This window comes from Rhamphochromis longiceps, linkage group LG19 (assembly GCF_057381845.1).
Source record: "Rhamphochromis longiceps isolate RC_006_pf linkage group LG19, R_longiceps_female_GT1.1, whole genome shotgun sequence".
In the NCBI taxonomy this organism is placed as follows: domain Eukaryota; kingdom Metazoa; phylum Chordata; class Actinopteri; order Cichliformes; family Cichlidae; genus Rhamphochromis; species Rhamphochromis longiceps.
The window spans coordinates 21,497,716-21,513,260 of NC_140575.1; the positions used below are offsets into that span (position 1 = coordinate 21,497,716).

At 43.1% G+C, this 15,545-nt stretch overlaps 1 protein-coding gene across 2 annotated transcripts in view; it reads right to left on the minus strand.

Moving 5' to 3' along the window:
* syne1b (spectrin repeat containing, nuclear envelope 1b) overlaps positions 1-15,545 on the minus strand; it is a 75,534-nt gene that overhangs the window by 19,253 nt on the left and 40,736 nt on the right. For both annotated transcript variants that reach the window (XM_085392123.1, XM_085392124.1), the window contains 37 exons: positions 15,241-15,411; positions 14,746-15,072; positions 14,475-14,627; positions 14,092-14,259; positions 13,790-13,966; positions 13,521-13,667; positions 13,316-13,441; positions 12,828-13,004; positions 12,285-12,550; positions 9,889-12,049; positions 9,438-9,775; positions 9,189-9,333; positions 8,884-9,102; positions 8,518-8,786; positions 8,239-8,404; positions 7,886-8,041; positions 7,625-7,777; positions 7,315-7,497; positions 7,081-7,218; positions 6,686-6,871; positions 6,404-6,526; positions 6,101-6,283; positions 5,708-5,851; positions 5,326-5,514; positions 4,944-5,084; positions 4,667-4,780; positions 4,297-4,458; positions 3,894-4,088; positions 3,591-3,767; positions 2,461-2,652; positions 2,094-2,225; positions 1,629-1,729; positions 1,330-1,483; positions 1,109-1,237; positions 841-996; positions 361-570; positions 40-141 (listed from right to left, as the gene is read on the minus strand). In XM_085392123.1, coding sequence (XP_085248249.1) covers positions 40-141; positions 361-570; positions 841-996; positions 1,109-1,237; positions 1,330-1,483; positions 1,629-1,729; positions 2,094-2,225; positions 2,461-2,652; positions 3,591-3,767; positions 3,894-4,088; positions 4,297-4,458; positions 4,667-4,780; positions 4,944-5,084; positions 5,326-5,514; positions 5,708-5,851; positions 6,101-6,283; positions 6,404-6,526; positions 6,686-6,871; positions 7,081-7,218; positions 7,315-7,497; positions 7,625-7,777; positions 7,886-8,041; positions 8,239-8,404; positions 8,518-8,786; positions 8,884-9,102; positions 9,189-9,333; positions 9,438-9,775; positions 9,889-12,049; positions 12,285-12,550; positions 12,828-13,004; positions 13,316-13,441; positions 13,521-13,667; positions 13,790-13,966; positions 14,092-14,259; positions 14,475-14,627; positions 14,746-15,072; positions 15,241-15,411 — 8,430 coding nt within the window. The remainder of the gene's footprint in view (positions 1-39; positions 142-360; positions 571-840; positions 997-1,108; positions 1,238-1,329; positions 1,484-1,628; positions 1,730-2,093; positions 2,226-2,460; positions 2,653-3,590; positions 3,768-3,893; positions 4,089-4,296; positions 4,459-4,666; positions 4,781-4,943; positions 5,085-5,325; positions 5,515-5,707; positions 5,852-6,100; positions 6,284-6,403; positions 6,527-6,685; positions 6,872-7,080; positions 7,219-7,314; positions 7,498-7,624; positions 7,778-7,885; positions 8,042-8,238; positions 8,405-8,517; positions 8,787-8,883; positions 9,103-9,188; positions 9,334-9,437; positions 9,776-9,888; positions 12,050-12,284; positions 12,551-12,827; positions 13,005-13,315; positions 13,442-13,520; positions 13,668-13,789; positions 13,967-14,091; positions 14,260-14,474; positions 14,628-14,745; positions 15,073-15,240; positions 15,412-15,545) is intronic.

The window sequence follows — 15,545 nt, forward strand, 5'->3', positions numbered from 1 at the left end:
TAAAGCTTCAGGAGGAATATTAGTCAACTCTTGCATTACCTCCAGTTGTTTTGACGCTGGTCTATCCATTGCTCCAGCTAGGGCTTGCAGTATCTGGCATTTGGTCTCAATTAAAGCAGTTTGAAGAAGCTGCAATTCAGTCTGTGTAAGACACGAGGTCATTTATAGGAAATTAAGACAAAATGCAAGCATGTCTGGTTTCATAATATAAAGATATAAATGTTGTTTCCTATAGGCTTGTCTTTGTCTTCTGCAACAGTGGCTTAACTTAATAAAAAGAAGCATTTCCCCAGCGGCTGTCTCTTTAAATCGTCAAACATTAAAGGGCTTGAAAAACAAAAAGCACAATATGAGGCAAACCTGATAGGATGTGAGTTCATGTGCTCTGCTCCTCATTTGGTCACAGCGTTGTCCCAGAGCACAACCCAGAGCTCCTAATCTCTCTTTGAGGCAGTTAAGGTTGTCTTCCAAAAGTACTTGTTCTTCGTGCCTTAACGCTGAAGATGAAGTGAGCAGAGTTTGGCTGAGCTTCACCTCCTCCGTCATATGCCTCACATCGTTCTCCAAGGTCTGCAGAAGAGGTCAGAATCATCAGCTTGATTTATACTAAATAATTACAAGGTGAAATCTGTAATATGGGAAAGCATTTTGATTGACGGTGTAACACTGCAGTTAAAATGACATAGCTTTATTTTTATGCACCAGCACCATGCTTCCCACCCAGAACTTTAGCCGCATGCTGGTGTAGACGTTACCATTTAACCCTTCTGATCATGTGATTTATTCATTTCAGATTTCCTGCAATATTTACTGAAGCTCCACAAATAAGGCCAATTGTACCTCCTGCTTTTGTAGCTGGGTCTCTGCATTTTCAGCCAGCAGCACTGAGCCAGAGAAGACGTTGTTCTCCACATTATCCAGCCAGGAGGAGGTGGATGACACAGCTGTGTAGAGCTGTTGTTCCATCTGCGCCACCTGTGTCTCACCACCACCAGGCTACATACACATGTACATGGGAAGAATGTACGTTTTCATTGAGACCACATGCTTGAAATAAAAAGTTGCATTTCCAACATTGCATTACAATATAATAACAGATATGCTAAACCTGCGGGGTGACGTCTTCTACTGTTTGCCTGAAGCTATCGTACAGAGTCTTCAGAGAGGACCTGTCAGCCTGGGTGTCTCCTTTAAACACCGGCCCAGATGTGGACACACGGGAAGCTCTCGAAAAAACCTAAAGGACAAAAAATACATATTAAACACTCTGATTTTTTTTTTTTCTATTGAGTGTATGCTAACAGGAATTAAAAACACAGGGATATGTACTGGCTGCTTGTGGTCCTGCTCCAGGGTTTTCTGCAGGAGCTGGAGTTTAGTTTTGAGCTCCAGTCTCAGACTCTCCCATCTCTGCCTCATCTGCTCCCGCCCAGCCTGCGTTTCCCTTTCAGCCAAGGCTGCCGGTGAAAATGGTTCTGTCATACTGCAGGATGACAGAGAATAAATTAGTGCTCTGTTACATTACTTACATTTATATTCTGCCATAAGAATGAACCTCATACATATACTTCATATTTTATTATTCAGTTAATTATTATTCATGTATAATATAACTGTTATTAAGAGACCTGGCACTGCTGGGTGAAGCCTGCAGGATGAGGATCTCCTCTCCTCTGCTGGCAACTGACTGAAGAAGCTTTTTCTGCTCTGCAAGCTGCTCTTCCAGTTCCTACAGTAGAAAACAAGCAACAAAACAACAGTGTTAGACTGTATGTGGCATCACAAAGAAACATTTATGAAGTTATTTATACAAATGCTTGTTAGACCCTTAGGGATACACATGTTTTGGTGAGAAGCACATATTTTTGGCTCCTGTGGGGACATGTCATTTATTGCACACTCACTCCTTTTTACATTCAACTCACAGATGAGGACTGACCCAAAAGACAAATTAAAGTTTGTCATCAACATTAAGATAAGAACATTTATTGTGCATTCCTGGGTAATAGTCAAAGAAATCCAATGACAAACTATGTAAGAACGTGTATTTAAGTCTATACTGAACTTAATGAAGGTTAAAAAAAGAAAATCACCTTCTGTCTCTGAAGACTGTCTTGGTGCTGTTGGGTTCGTGTGGTTCGGGCCTGGGCCAGCCAATCTTGTACACTGGGACTCTGAGAGAGGCTGGAGTCTGATTCACTGTCTTCCTGCTCCTGCAGAGAACCCTGTCGGATCAGAAAGTTAGATATAAGACAAATGCTTCAGAAAAAGTAGTATTATCAAATACAACAATTCAAAATTTACATGTGCATTTGTTGTAGACCCATTGCTGATAAATACACCAGTGCAAACTTTGCAAATATGGTAGTCACAGTGAGGACCAAACACAGAGTCAAATATTCTGCACTACATGCACACACATTAGCAGATGACAACATTTAGCCCATGCAGCAACCTCACCTGGATGTTACTCTGTTTGTCCTGTAGCATCCTCTGCAGCTCCAACAAACCACCCTTCAGTGTGCGTAACTTCCTCGCCAAATGTTCAGCTTCCTCTCTAGTGTCTGTGCGGCCTCCCCGCAGCAAGTTCTCACTGTGAACTGACAGCTCTGAGAGGGCCAGCACCTTCTCTTCAATCTCCAGCAGCATGTTCTGCAGCAGTAGGAGGAGAGACGCCAGATCAAACATCGTGTTTCACCGCCTACAGGAGCTCCTCCATCTACACGACAGACTCTCCAGCTATGGATGAACCCCCTTCACCAGCAGCTTTCCCTGTCCAAAGGACAGGGACGGCTCTCATCCTTGGCCCACCTCTTCGGCCTTGCCTCCTGTGCAACATATTACCGCTAATCCTTCAGGCTCCGTGCTCTTCAGCATACATGCTCCCCCTCAACTTACAAACCAGTTTGTCTGTGTAGAACACCATTCTAATTCCAGACCAGCTGTCAGTGCCCATCAGTAAAGATTATCCAGATGTTTAAAGAAACATTTGTTTTTTGATATTACTGACATTCCTTTGCAATCGTTAGAGTCTGCATGTTATTCTACAGCAGAGAATCGCTTCCCACCCTGCTATCCTACACTCCCTGTACTCTAGGATTCCCCTACTTGGATATTCTAGCAGCTTTGTCCCGAGCACCAATCCAGGTAGCGAGCTCTGACTACACAGCCCTAGGCTTCTAACATGCCCCTGTCGCACAGAGAAATCTGCATAATCTGCTTAAGACTAGTGCTACAGTCACTTAGGTCCAGCCATGTGAAGGTCCCTATTACTCCTCTAATACGCTTGTTTACTCACTGAAAGGCCCCTGACCCCCTGAAATGATCCATGTGTAATAAGGACAAAATACTGAAAGATGAGACGTAGGTAAAAATCCACTGACAAATCTGATTTGCACTAGTGTGCTCAGAAAAAAATCCCTGAGCATCTAAAAAGTAATCCCAGACATCCACCTGTCATTTCTGAAAATTTCCTGTGACATGCATTATTAATTAACCCCACATTTATATTCACAAATCCATTAATATTCTCAAGTACAGCAGTGTTTGAGGCTGCATTACTGCAGGTGAACAGCAGGGGGAACTCTTACTTGACATTCAGCCAGTTGATTCTCCATATCTGTCTCCTCTGGAAGTTTAGGTTCAAGGAGGGACAATACAGCACTGCGCATTTTGCCCAACCACTGGTCCAGTTCATCTGCCTGGGTGTGATAGAGCTGTACGGCCTGTTCCTGAAGCTGACCCTCCAGGCGGTCACTGACACGCTCCTGAAGGATGCCACATCCAATTTGAGTTATTATAACAACTTTCTAAGTTGGTATTCGAGAAATAACGTTTGATTAATTAATAAAACAACTATTTCTACTATTTGATATGATTTTTGCAAAAAATACCTCTAATAATTGTTGTTTCCCTGAGGCTTTCATGTGGATGGTGGCCATCCTCTCAGCTAACACAGCAAGGGAGGACTGCATGGCCAGCTGGTCAGCCATGTCTGAGTCCACAGCATCAGTGGCCAAATCTTCCGTGAAGCTTGTCTGCAGCCGGTCTATTTCTTCCTGCGCACTCTGAATCTCTTCTATCAGACCCTTTACAAAACAACCAAAAGTTAGCCTACTCAGTTTACAAGCAAGAACTGAGATAGTGATGTAATGTTTACACAAAATACCATAATCCTATAAAAATAATATTAAAGATTCAAAACAAGGTGATAAATACATCTTCGAGAAGTCTGACTTTCCTCAACTCAGCTCTCTAATCTTCACAATATGCAAGCCCTTTCTGTATGTGACAAACCTTATGTGCCTTTATGTGGCTATCCGGACTTTTATCTCCCTCCAGAGGCTCACTGAGTTTGGCTTCTAACGCCTCCATCTTAGAAGAGATTGATTGGAGTGAACCCTGGTAATGCTGCTGCTTCTCGAGAGCTTCATACAAAGATCTTTGCTTCTCACTGATCTGTAAGACAAAACAGAGTATAAAAAAGGTCTGAAATACCATTCATACACTAGTAATGATAACCATTAACAAGGAATAATCAAATACCAAATTCATAACATTGTTTCTAGTTGCTGAAAATAGTGTTTTATTAAAAAATGTTCAAATCTACGTGCTCGTAATCGACATTTTTTATTAAAAAAGCATGAAGATGAAGACTTTCACATACCACATTCTTTAAACTCTCCCAGGAGCGCTGCAGGTCATCTAAGTTGGCCACAGACTCAAAGGTTGGGTCATACAGTTCTTGAATGGGAGCTCTTGTGAGTGTCCCTCGTCCCATCTAAAGGGAAATTTAAAGGGTGTCATCAGAAGTTACGTTATTAAATGGATAGTAACCAGACAGAAATACTTGCACGAAGATGCAAATCTAATGTCATCTACACTACACAAGAGAATCTTTTTACTCAGCAACTTCGAACAAAAAGAAGAGAAAAGGCTGAAACCTTGGTTACAGTTGCTTCAGTGTGAGTTATGGGAGAAGGAGAACGGCACACAGGAGGAGAAGAGATCTCGCTGTTAGTGCCCTCCTCACCAGACTCCTCAGTTACAGGTGACAGCAGGGTGTGACAGCGTCCAGCTGTCATCTGGCACACCATGCAGGAAAACAGAAGAGCAGACATGCAAGGTAAATCGGAAAAGATGATGCATAGGAAAGGCGTAGATAAAAGTAAAAGCTCCACAATAGACCTGTCAGGAGCGAATTAAAGAAAAATATCTGGGCTATGCTAAAGCTTTAAACAGTAGAATAGGTCAACATATTTGTTTATTATCCAGCACAAACTTTATAGCCATCAGCACATTATGTTGTGCATGATGTTCTCTTACCACGACAGCTTGAGCTGCAGATTTCTTTGATTTCTCCCCATCCATCTCCTGGAGATCCTCAGGCAGACCCTCTACATCAGTCACTGTCAGGAGCATGGTGGCGTGCTTGGCCTTCACTGCCAGCATTTTGCATTTTGAGTTGAGTGAGGCGATTTGCTCCTGGTAACCTTTGATCTTTTGGGCAAGTTCCTAGTCAAAAATACAAAATACACACAGCAGTTATGGGTTACATATAAAGCTCAGTATGAAAGACAAGCAGATATCAGGATTTTTTTAATCAAAATAACAAATACAGCAGTGAATACAGCACATGTTCACACAGTAGGCTCCTGTTTTTCTTAAGAAGAAAGACGGGCAAAGTGAAAGAGTTAAAGTACTGTACTTCATGGTGTAGGATCTGGGCTTGCAGTTCCTGGATGTTGTTGGTGGGGATTGGTCTGTCCTGAATGACCCGGTGCGCTTCCTCTATCAGCCCCTGTAGATCTCTGACTTCCTGTTCATACTGCTCGTACTGCACCACTGCCTCCTGAAAAAAGTGAAGTGAAATAAGTTTTAATATTACATAATTCGTTAAATCTCAGAATGTAAAAAGAGTAAACTTTTCAAATCCAGTGCGTATTAAAAATTGAAAGAAACTTTGGTTACAACTTTGAAAGGACTCAAAACACACCTTAAAGGTGTCAAGTAACTTTCTATCAGTACCCAGCATTGTTGCATATTTTCTGTGAATACAGTGTTGACGTTATTGTGCTGCAGCAGCAGCGTCCCCCTGTACCTGTAAGATGTTGCACTGCTGAATGGCTACATGCTGCAAGTGACTGGCTTCTTGCTGCAGGCGCAGAGCTGTGCGACAGATAGCAAGGTTAGGCATCACCTCCTCTGGGACCTGCAGTGCACTCTGACACAGCTGCACGGCCTGAACCTGCTGCTTGAAGCTCTCCATATCCGCCAGCAGACGCTGTAAAAATGTAAAGTTAATATTGTATGAAAATGTTTAAAATACACAAGATGAAAAGTGAACATTTGAGGCTCTTTATTAACAATAAATAAATAAAAGGCATTCATATTTGTTGGTTACCTGTCTCTGAGCCAGCTGTTCTTTGAGGCTCTGGCGTGCCAACTCTGGTGAAGTCAGTGTAGCTTGGACCTGCTCCAGAGCAACATGGAGGGCCTTCACTTCATACTCCAGGGCTTCCATACTCTGAAGACAGACGTCCATAAGATAATTTTCACAAAGTGCTACGAGTATTAATGCTCCTTTGGGTAAATTCTACTAGTAAAACATGATTTTAAACTAAAATAGAGATTATCAAAAATCTTAACAAGTGAAACAAAAACAAAATCTTTTATTTTTCTGTACCTTGTCTGCATCCTGCAGACTCTGCAGTCGTGTCTTGATGCTTTGCTGAAGCTCCTCGGTGTGTCGACTGAGCTCACAAACCTGCTGGCTCATAGACTCGACCTGCAGCACCTCAGATAGAAGCTCTACTTTCTCTGCCATGGATTCAAGGTCCCCGTGGAGCTCTCGAGACTCACGCAGGACAGCCTGAGTACAGAAAGAGAAAGGTTAGTGGTCACAGCATTGTTTCGTACAACAGCTAACTTTGCCATAGACAAAAAAAACAGAACCCATTTATGACTAAATGTGACCACGTTTACGTGTATATGCATCAATCCAGCTCAAGCCATGTCCACCCATTTAGATTTTGCTTTTTTAGAGAGACTAATAACACTTTAAAAAACACGCCAACTCACCTGGTACATCCGTATCTGTTCCTGCAGATGAACAGAGGAGTTCCAGATGATGTTTGCCCTCACCAGGCTTTTGGCTTTTTCTGACCACCTCACAATGAAGTCCAGCATCTCATTATACTCATCTAAATAACAGACAGCCTGAAAAGCCACAATAAGAAAATGTAAACTCTCTTTACCTTTATTACTATGTTGGACTTATATAACTTATTGTTATATAAAGGTTTACAAACAAACCTTTTTGAGCCAGTTGTTTCTACAGTCTGCTAGTCTTGATGTGTGATGATGCATTTCTGACAGCTTGCTGATGGCATCACTTAGCTGTTTGGCCAGCAGGGGGTTTCTGCGGCCAAACTCTTGTACAGCTGCATCGAGCTCTGCAAGAGTGCGACCGCAGGTATCCAAGTCTTCAAAAAGACTCTGAGAAAAAAAATCGGTGCATAAAAGTTTATATCAATCATTGTTCTCAATGAAAAAAAGTGTAATTTTAGAGTTTCCTTTATCAACAACACATAAAATACGATCAAACACAAAGTAAGCATTCTACCTTGACCTCTTCTTTGGCATGGTCAACATCAGGAGATTTTTCCTTAAATTTAGTGGAGATGGCTTTGAGTTTCTCTGACATGTCATGGATTCTGGAGCTGAAGTCCTCCTTTATTTCTCTGGTTTTCTGATTTTCTCTCTCCTTGGAAAGAACCTGGAAAATAGATGAGAAAAGAAGTGACAGAAGTGACAAATGCTACAAATATGACCGATGCCCATTGATGTCTAGTTTATATTCAGGGCTGTGTGTGTTGTAGAGTACCTGATCCTCAATAGCACCCAGAGCAAGTGAGACCTCTGCTAGTTGCATGGAGATTTCTGAAGGGAGTATAGTGTAGAGGTCCAGGTACTTGCTCTGTTGTTGCTCTGCTAATTTATCCACATTCTGACGATAAGTGATCACATCTCCATGCACAACCTATGCGCAATAAAGAGAAGACCTATTTAGCCTTTTTTGGCATCAAACACTTTCACTGATATTGGCCATTAGAGAACAGAATATTTTGGAGACTTAGTCGAGGTATAGTGTGAGCAACAGTGTTCTTTTCAGACATATTTAATTCACAAATTGGACATTTCTCTGTGTAGACGACAGATTTTAGATGGCAGATATACCTCAAGCTCCTGCAACAGAGAATCAATGTCTGGAGTGGGATTGAGAAGAAGTTCCCTGGTCTCCTGTATCCAGGCTTTTACAACACTAAGTTCCTTCTCCACTTCCTCTCTGTCCCTCAGCTCCTGAGCTGCCTGAGCTCTTTTGGTCCTGGACTGTGTCAAAAGGCTGAAGACAAATAGATAATTAATTCATCTTATATTCTGAACAGCAACATAGATCGCACTTTTTCATCTCTGATCGCTACAGATGGACTTGTTTAAAGTTTCTCATCCTCCTACCTTTCCATTCGGTCTTGTACAGCTCTGATCTCCTTCAGGCTGGGCAGCTCATCTTGTCCATTTGTTGGTGAAGGCACTTCCACATCATGCAGCAGACTGAGTGCGTACTGGCGCAGCAGCATCAGGGATGACAGTTCCCGCTCCAAGTCTTGGCTCAACAAGTCATGCTGGTCTAACAGAGACTGCAGAGTGGCTTTGGAAGCCTTCTCCACAGCACTGTCAGGGAAACGACTTTGGAGCTCATCGCAGACCGCTTTAACCTTCACCATCTATATAAAGAAACATAAGTATAGATGTTTTCTACTGCAAATCTTTATTTTTCCATACTTAGCAAAATATTATTTCTCCCCATTGGCTGCAGTGTACCTTCTCTCTGAAAGTCCTCCATTCCTGTGCGGTGTCCTCAAGTACTCTCTCCCGTCCCCGTGCTACACTGCGTAATCGTGTCCACCGCTGCCACACAGTGGTCATGGAGCGACTGATGGTGGCCTTGCTGGCGTCACTCCCCACCAGCTCCAGCTGAGCTGCCTGTTCCTCTAAACCACTCAGCTTCTCTTGGAAGCCATTCACCAGAGATACAAGGGACTGAAAAAATTGAAAGAATGTCAGTAGCATGAAGCATTCACAGAAGCACCACCTATTGAATAAAATAATATTATAGGCTATCATACTCTGTGACTGCCTAGCTTGTCTTCAGCCTCTTGGCTTGTGGCTGCCTTTGCAGTAGAAAATTCAGTCAGTTTCTTCTCAGCCTCATTCATAAGCTCAATGACAGTCTGCCTTGCTTCCTGGTATGACTTCCACTGGGCCACACAGCTGAGAAAAACAGAATATAGTCAAGTATAAAGTACCACTATAAAAGACCAACAATAAACTGCAGATAAAGGGCAGATTGCATGATCGGACTCTTTTCTTATTACCTGTGAAGGACTTCCTGGTGACACTGGAGCTGATCTCGAACCTCCACGCCTCTCTGCTTTGCCGACTCCACACTCACCCGTAGCTGCTCTTTAGCAGTAGGGTTGACCAGTTTCTCCAGCTGAGGAAGGAGGGTTTGCAGTTCCTCTAGGTGGCTGAGAAACTCCTGCTCTGTGGCCATGATATCTGCCTGCTGCCTCAGACACTCTTCATAGTTCTCCACATCCACACCCAAGCTAGCTTGCTGCAGGAAAGATACGGCATCTTCGAGCCACTCGCACGCTGCTTGCATCCTGAAGTGGTATTTCTGACACAACACCAAGGCTTCCTCCAGAGTAATCTTAATCAAAAAAAATCAAATGAGAAAAATATGAAAAGGAAACGTCGATCTAATTCACTGAACAGCTAACAACTTCAAAAATGAAAATTTACATTCACTAAAGATGTTCCCACCTGTTTGGCAGTCAGTGCCTTCTGAACATCTGCCTGTAGCTTTGCCATTTCTTCAAGACTTGTATCTACGTGGGCTGGGACAAGCTCATTGGCACTGATAAACTCCTGCTTTTCCCTGCTGCTGAGAGCAGCCACAATTCTCAGCCTGGACTGCACTTCTTCTTGCATGATTTGCTGCTTCCTGATCTCCTCCTGGACCTTCTCCACCCTGACATCCACAATCACAGCACAGTCAAGATCATCCCTGACTAGCTGCAGCCAGTCCAGGGTCCTTTTCATCTCCGTCTCAAAGTCTTTGCTTTGGATAAACCTGTTCTCACATTCTTCGATCAGCTCCCCTACTGCAGCTTGTAAGGATTGCAGCTCCTCTTGCCAGAGCACCACTTGCTCTTTCGAGGCATCATGGGCTGCTTGGTCCACACGAGGAGCAAGAGTGTCCATCTGCTCCATGAGTCTTGACAAATGAGAGTTGGCGCTCTGGAGACTCCCTGCCAGAGCATGGTAGTTCTTTAGCCTCTCCTCAGCAGACTGCGTTTCTGCATTCACTTTAACCAGCTGCTCTTTTGTGGCCTTTAACTCAGAGTCAACCTGCATAGCCATCGCCTTGTGGTCCTCAAACGACTCCAAGGTTTCGTCCAGATGCTCCACTTTCTGTTCCACCAACCTCTTCAGTCCATTGTACAGGCTCACGAGCTGGGTCATTTCCTCCGGGCGCCACGGTTGGCCAGTGCTACGAAATCCCTCTTTCTTCTGGTTCAGTTCACTCACTGCTAGACCCAGGTTGCTCAGATCTTTCTGAATTGCTTTGTAATCACTCTGCAGGCTGACAACTTCTTCTGTTTGCAAGCCTACCGGCTGAGTCCCCAGATTATTATACTGTTCCTCAAGTTCTTTCAGTGCTTTGTGAGTGATATCTATGAAAGACTTGTACTCGTTCCTTGTAATAATGGCCTGCTGGATTTTCTCCTGTTTCTCTTTGGCTAGTGCTAATATGCTGTTATACTGCTGAGGAAGGGTGTTAAGTTTTTCATCTAAATAGCAGTGGTCAACTTCATTCAGAGTCGGCAATATTTCCTGGCCAGCTCTTTGGACAATTAGGAGGAGGTTCTCATACTCAATTGCCTGCTCAACTATTTGTTGATACTTCAGCAACTGTGCTTCCAGTTCAGCATCTCCAACCATCAAGTTTATTTCAGGAAAGGTGACTATATCAGCTTGCTTCAACCACTGGCATATTTTCTCTAAATCAGCCTTGAAATACTTCCTAGAGATAAGCACTTTTTCAAGTTCTTGAAGTTTCTGGCCACATCTATGAAGGGTTTTGTCAAAGATACTTTGCAGCTCCTGCAGCTTTGTGAGAATCTCATTCCTTTCTTCCTCACTCGCATCCCTCATCAGGTCTCTCCCCTGAGACCAGAGGGATGTCAGCTCGCTCTGATAGGCCTTCAGACTGCTCTGGATGTTGCGACAGGTTCTGACCTGCTTGGCTAGGTCATCAGGTAACAAAGCAATGTACTCTTCTGCCTGAGCCTTCTTCTCATTCTGTTGGACCCAGGAGATGGACTGACTTACAGCCATCAGGAACTGTGTCCTCTCAGTAAAAGCTTTGCTGAGGTGTTTTCTGCGCTGCGTCACCTTCACACTCAAAGATTCTACCTCAGATTGTGTGTCGGAAATCAGCTGCTGCAGATGCTGTCGTTCACTGAGGCCCAGCCGCGCTAACACCCTGTCAGCGTCGGCCATGGCCTGAGCCAGGAGGAGCTGCTTCACCTCCAACTCACTGCAGATGCTCAGGTGATCAAAGAGAAAGCTCTGAGCTAGCTCAGGAGGAGGACTCATTTTCATGGCCTCAGACAGGGCAGGCTGCTGCTCTTCAGCCCAATCTCGAGCCTCTTTCAGACGGGCCTCCACTTGATGCATATCCTCTAGGGTCACGACTGAGTCTTGGATTTTTCTTTCAATTAGGTTTTGCATCTGAGACCACCGCTGCTCAAAGTGGCTGATCTGCTCTTTAACCAGCTCTTTGTCATCCAAGTTCAAATGCTGGATGACTTTCTGTTTCTGATCCTTGAGGTCCTCAAGAGTGCCTTTTTGCTCTTCAAGAGTTATTGCAAGCTTCCTCAAGGCCTCCAAATGCTGAGATGAACTTTCGGCATCCGTTCTGTGAACACACACACAAAAAAACATTTCCTTAAATTTGTGGACACATAAAGATTACATTTTCTTGATTACGGAGCTGAAATTCAACTCTAGGAAAAAAACTCTATTTTTGATGAACAATTATTCTCGACAGTTTCTGCCCAGAAGACAATATTTACCTCCCAAGTTAAATGTAAATTTAATTTTCAAAAGCTGTGTTATTCCTGAATTGAAGTATAGTTCATATAAAAACACACCTGGCCAAATTGTCCCACTCTTTGGACACCTGTTCAAACAGCACCTCCACTGCAGCGATACACTCATGGTATTCTTTAGACCTCTGCAGATCTTCCTCTCTCTGGCTCTGGAGCTTGTTGGCCTGGTGACAGAGCTCGAGCCAGGAATGGCTCAGACGGTCAAGCTCTGCATGCTCTGGAGACTCTTGGGCGCCTGTTAATCTGCTCACGGTTTCAGTCATCTTGGTCAGGATACTCTGTTTAGACTGAAGTTGCTGGCTGCATTCCTGAGTGAGTATAGGGAATGGTCACCGGAAATACTTCCAAATACCAAGCAGATCTCACTTTAATCCCATCAAAACCCAGGCCACAAATGTTGCAATCACAAGGGAACAGATCAAGATTCACTGTGCTGTATGGTTAAAAAGCAAGTGAAAACATACAGTAAAACCTAATTTAGAAATATAAGTACAGAAGCAAGGGATACTTGATAGTTATTATTGAAAAAGAGTAAACCTATCTGTGCATTAATGAAGGACTGATGATTATGATAGTGTATCCTACCTTGGCTTGTGACAGCATGTTTTGTGCTATCTTGGTCTCCAGCTCTGCTGGCCTTCTGGAGAGGCTGAGAAGCTGCTGCTCCATGTCCTGGAACAGGCTGGTTAGGTCTTGCTTCTGTTCCTTGATCTCTCTCCAGCCCTCTGAAAGCTCTTGAGCACTGGACATCCGTTCCTCTATCTGCACAAACACATGGTAAATCTTTCTATGGTCAGTACAATACTTGCAAGATGATTCATTTTAAAGTGTATATGTGTCTGCACTAGCACACTGCATGCCTTATTAAAGCATATACTGAGTAATTGCTTAATTAACAGCCAAGTTGCTTTAGTATGCTACAATATTTTGCACTTGGTCTGAAGTTCTTCAACATACCAAAAAAATTGGTCGAGCTTATTGCAAAATAGAGTGACTATTACCTATATTATGATTATATATCCACACTTTATATCCACTTTTATGTTGCAACAGGAGGTAAAAAAGATACCGACCGTGAGTTTGACTTGCTGGACCTCCGCAGCTGTCACTCTTACGGCGTCATCGGACAGGTCACACACAGAGCAAACCAGGTCTAGGTAAGTGCTGGCCTGCTCCTGAAGTGCTCTGTAGTGCTTCACCTGTGTTTGCAAAAGTAATAATCAAAATAAGTTATAGAAAAATAACTGAAAGACTGAAAAACTGTGCAGTGCTAAATACCTGCTTCAGTGCTTCCTGCAGACCAGATGGTCCCTGATCATTGAGCTGAAGCTCCTCTTGTACAGTAGAGAGCCACGTTTGACACTGCTGCAATGTGTCCTGGTGATTAACATGTTTCTGCAGTTCCCGATCCAGACTCTGGTAGACCTGTGGAATATGTTTTGCATTACATACTTTATCCTTCAGTTTTGATTTGCTTTCCTTTTTTTTTTTTTTAAACAAAACACTCGAGAAACAAAAGAGTATGGTCTTCGTCTTCAATTACTCACACGTTGGGCAGTACTGCAGATTGCAGAGTAGCTATCACTGGTTCCCTGTATGTGAGCCTGGACCTGCTGACTGATCTTGGTTTGAACTTGGTCTGTACAACTGGCAACAAGACCTTCTCCCTTCTGCTTCAAGCTGGCAAGACGCTCCTCAAAACTGGCTATTTCCTCCATTATAGCCTAAAAATGATGACACAAGAGCAAAGCTGTTGAATTAAGGAAAAGCAGAGCTAACTTTGGACTACTACTTTAAACTGTAACATCAATGCTTTGAAACTTTGAACAAGAAATACGAAGTTGATTACTTTGTGTCTGGCAAGCTGTTGAGTGGCCATCTCCATACTGCTGGTCTGCATGGAGTCTGAGGTCACCAGCCTACTGGACATCTGCAGAAGCCACTTCTCAGCTTCCTGCAGCTCACTGTTGTAATCCTCATGTTCTTTCACCCACTCCACAAGGTTCTGGACCTGAGCCTGAAACACAAAAAAACCCATTTCTGTGTATTTTTTTTAAATTACGCCTGAAAAAGTATAGGCTTTGGACCAAAGTTTGACTTTTTTAATGTTTGCTCATATATTATAATAAAAATAGCACAAGCAATGATTAAAATGTAGGATATTGGACCTATTTCACACCCTTCATTCCAAGTTATATTAGTTATATCTAAGTAGGAAACAGTTAAACATACCTTAGCAGCCAGGCACAGATCCTGATAATCAGCCTGCAACCTTCTCATGTTTTCGCTGATAGTTGGATCGTTTACTGTATCAAGCAGCGCCTCTCCTTTCTCAGTGACAGATTTCACTGCTGACTCATGAGACTGGACTGTCTGCTGGATGGTCTGTGTGCATAACAAGGAAGAAACATATTGCATGTAAATCAAGCAGTTGTCTCTTTCTCTTTCAAGTTCATTCTCTCACTGGTGCAAAGCTAAAAAGGATTTAGCGGTATGAAGTTACCTTGTACTTTGCCAGCTGAGCCTTCTTCTGGTAAAGTTCAGCTTTAGGCTCTACATTTGATGCTAAAAGGTTCTTGGTCTCCATCACCCACTGGGCCTGGGCCTTGTACTTATCCATAAAGTCTTTGGAGAGGGAGATGCACTTCTCAAGGGAGCTATGCTCTGTGCGCAGAGCTGCCATAAGTTCCTCAAGCTGGAAGAGTCGTGTGCCCACCTCCTCTTTGAGCTGCTCAGCTTCAGGCTCTTCCAAGAATGCCATTGCTCGCTCTGTCTTCTCCCTCATTGCCTTTAAGTAAATGTGACCCTGCTCCATGTCAGCCTGAAGAGCCTGAAATGACATGGGCTAGCATGAGTGATCGATGTCTCTATTGTGACATAATACTTCCAGCGTAAACAGGCTTTAGAAAAAAACAAATTCATTTCTGTATTAGGTCTAATCCTGTGAACGTCTTTATAGATAGTATAAGCAGAAGAGATGCTATTTAATAAACTATACCTCTAGTTTCTTCATCTTTCTCTCCATGGCAAAGCGGTCCACTATATCAACACTTATAGCCACAGTGCTGAAGTTATTCTGAGCTGTGCTGAGCCAGTCTGAGAAGGTCGTGAAAACACACTGTGCCTCTTCGATGCAAGACACCTCTTCCTGGAGCTGTTTGATAGTCTCCTGCAAAGTAAAAAAAGAAGTAAACATAACAAAGAAAAAGTTAAAGAGGAGGCAAAAGCTTAGGGTAACTTAAACTAATCAAATCTTATGATTATCAGTCTAAATATAAATTCACAATGTCAATAAAGGCATAG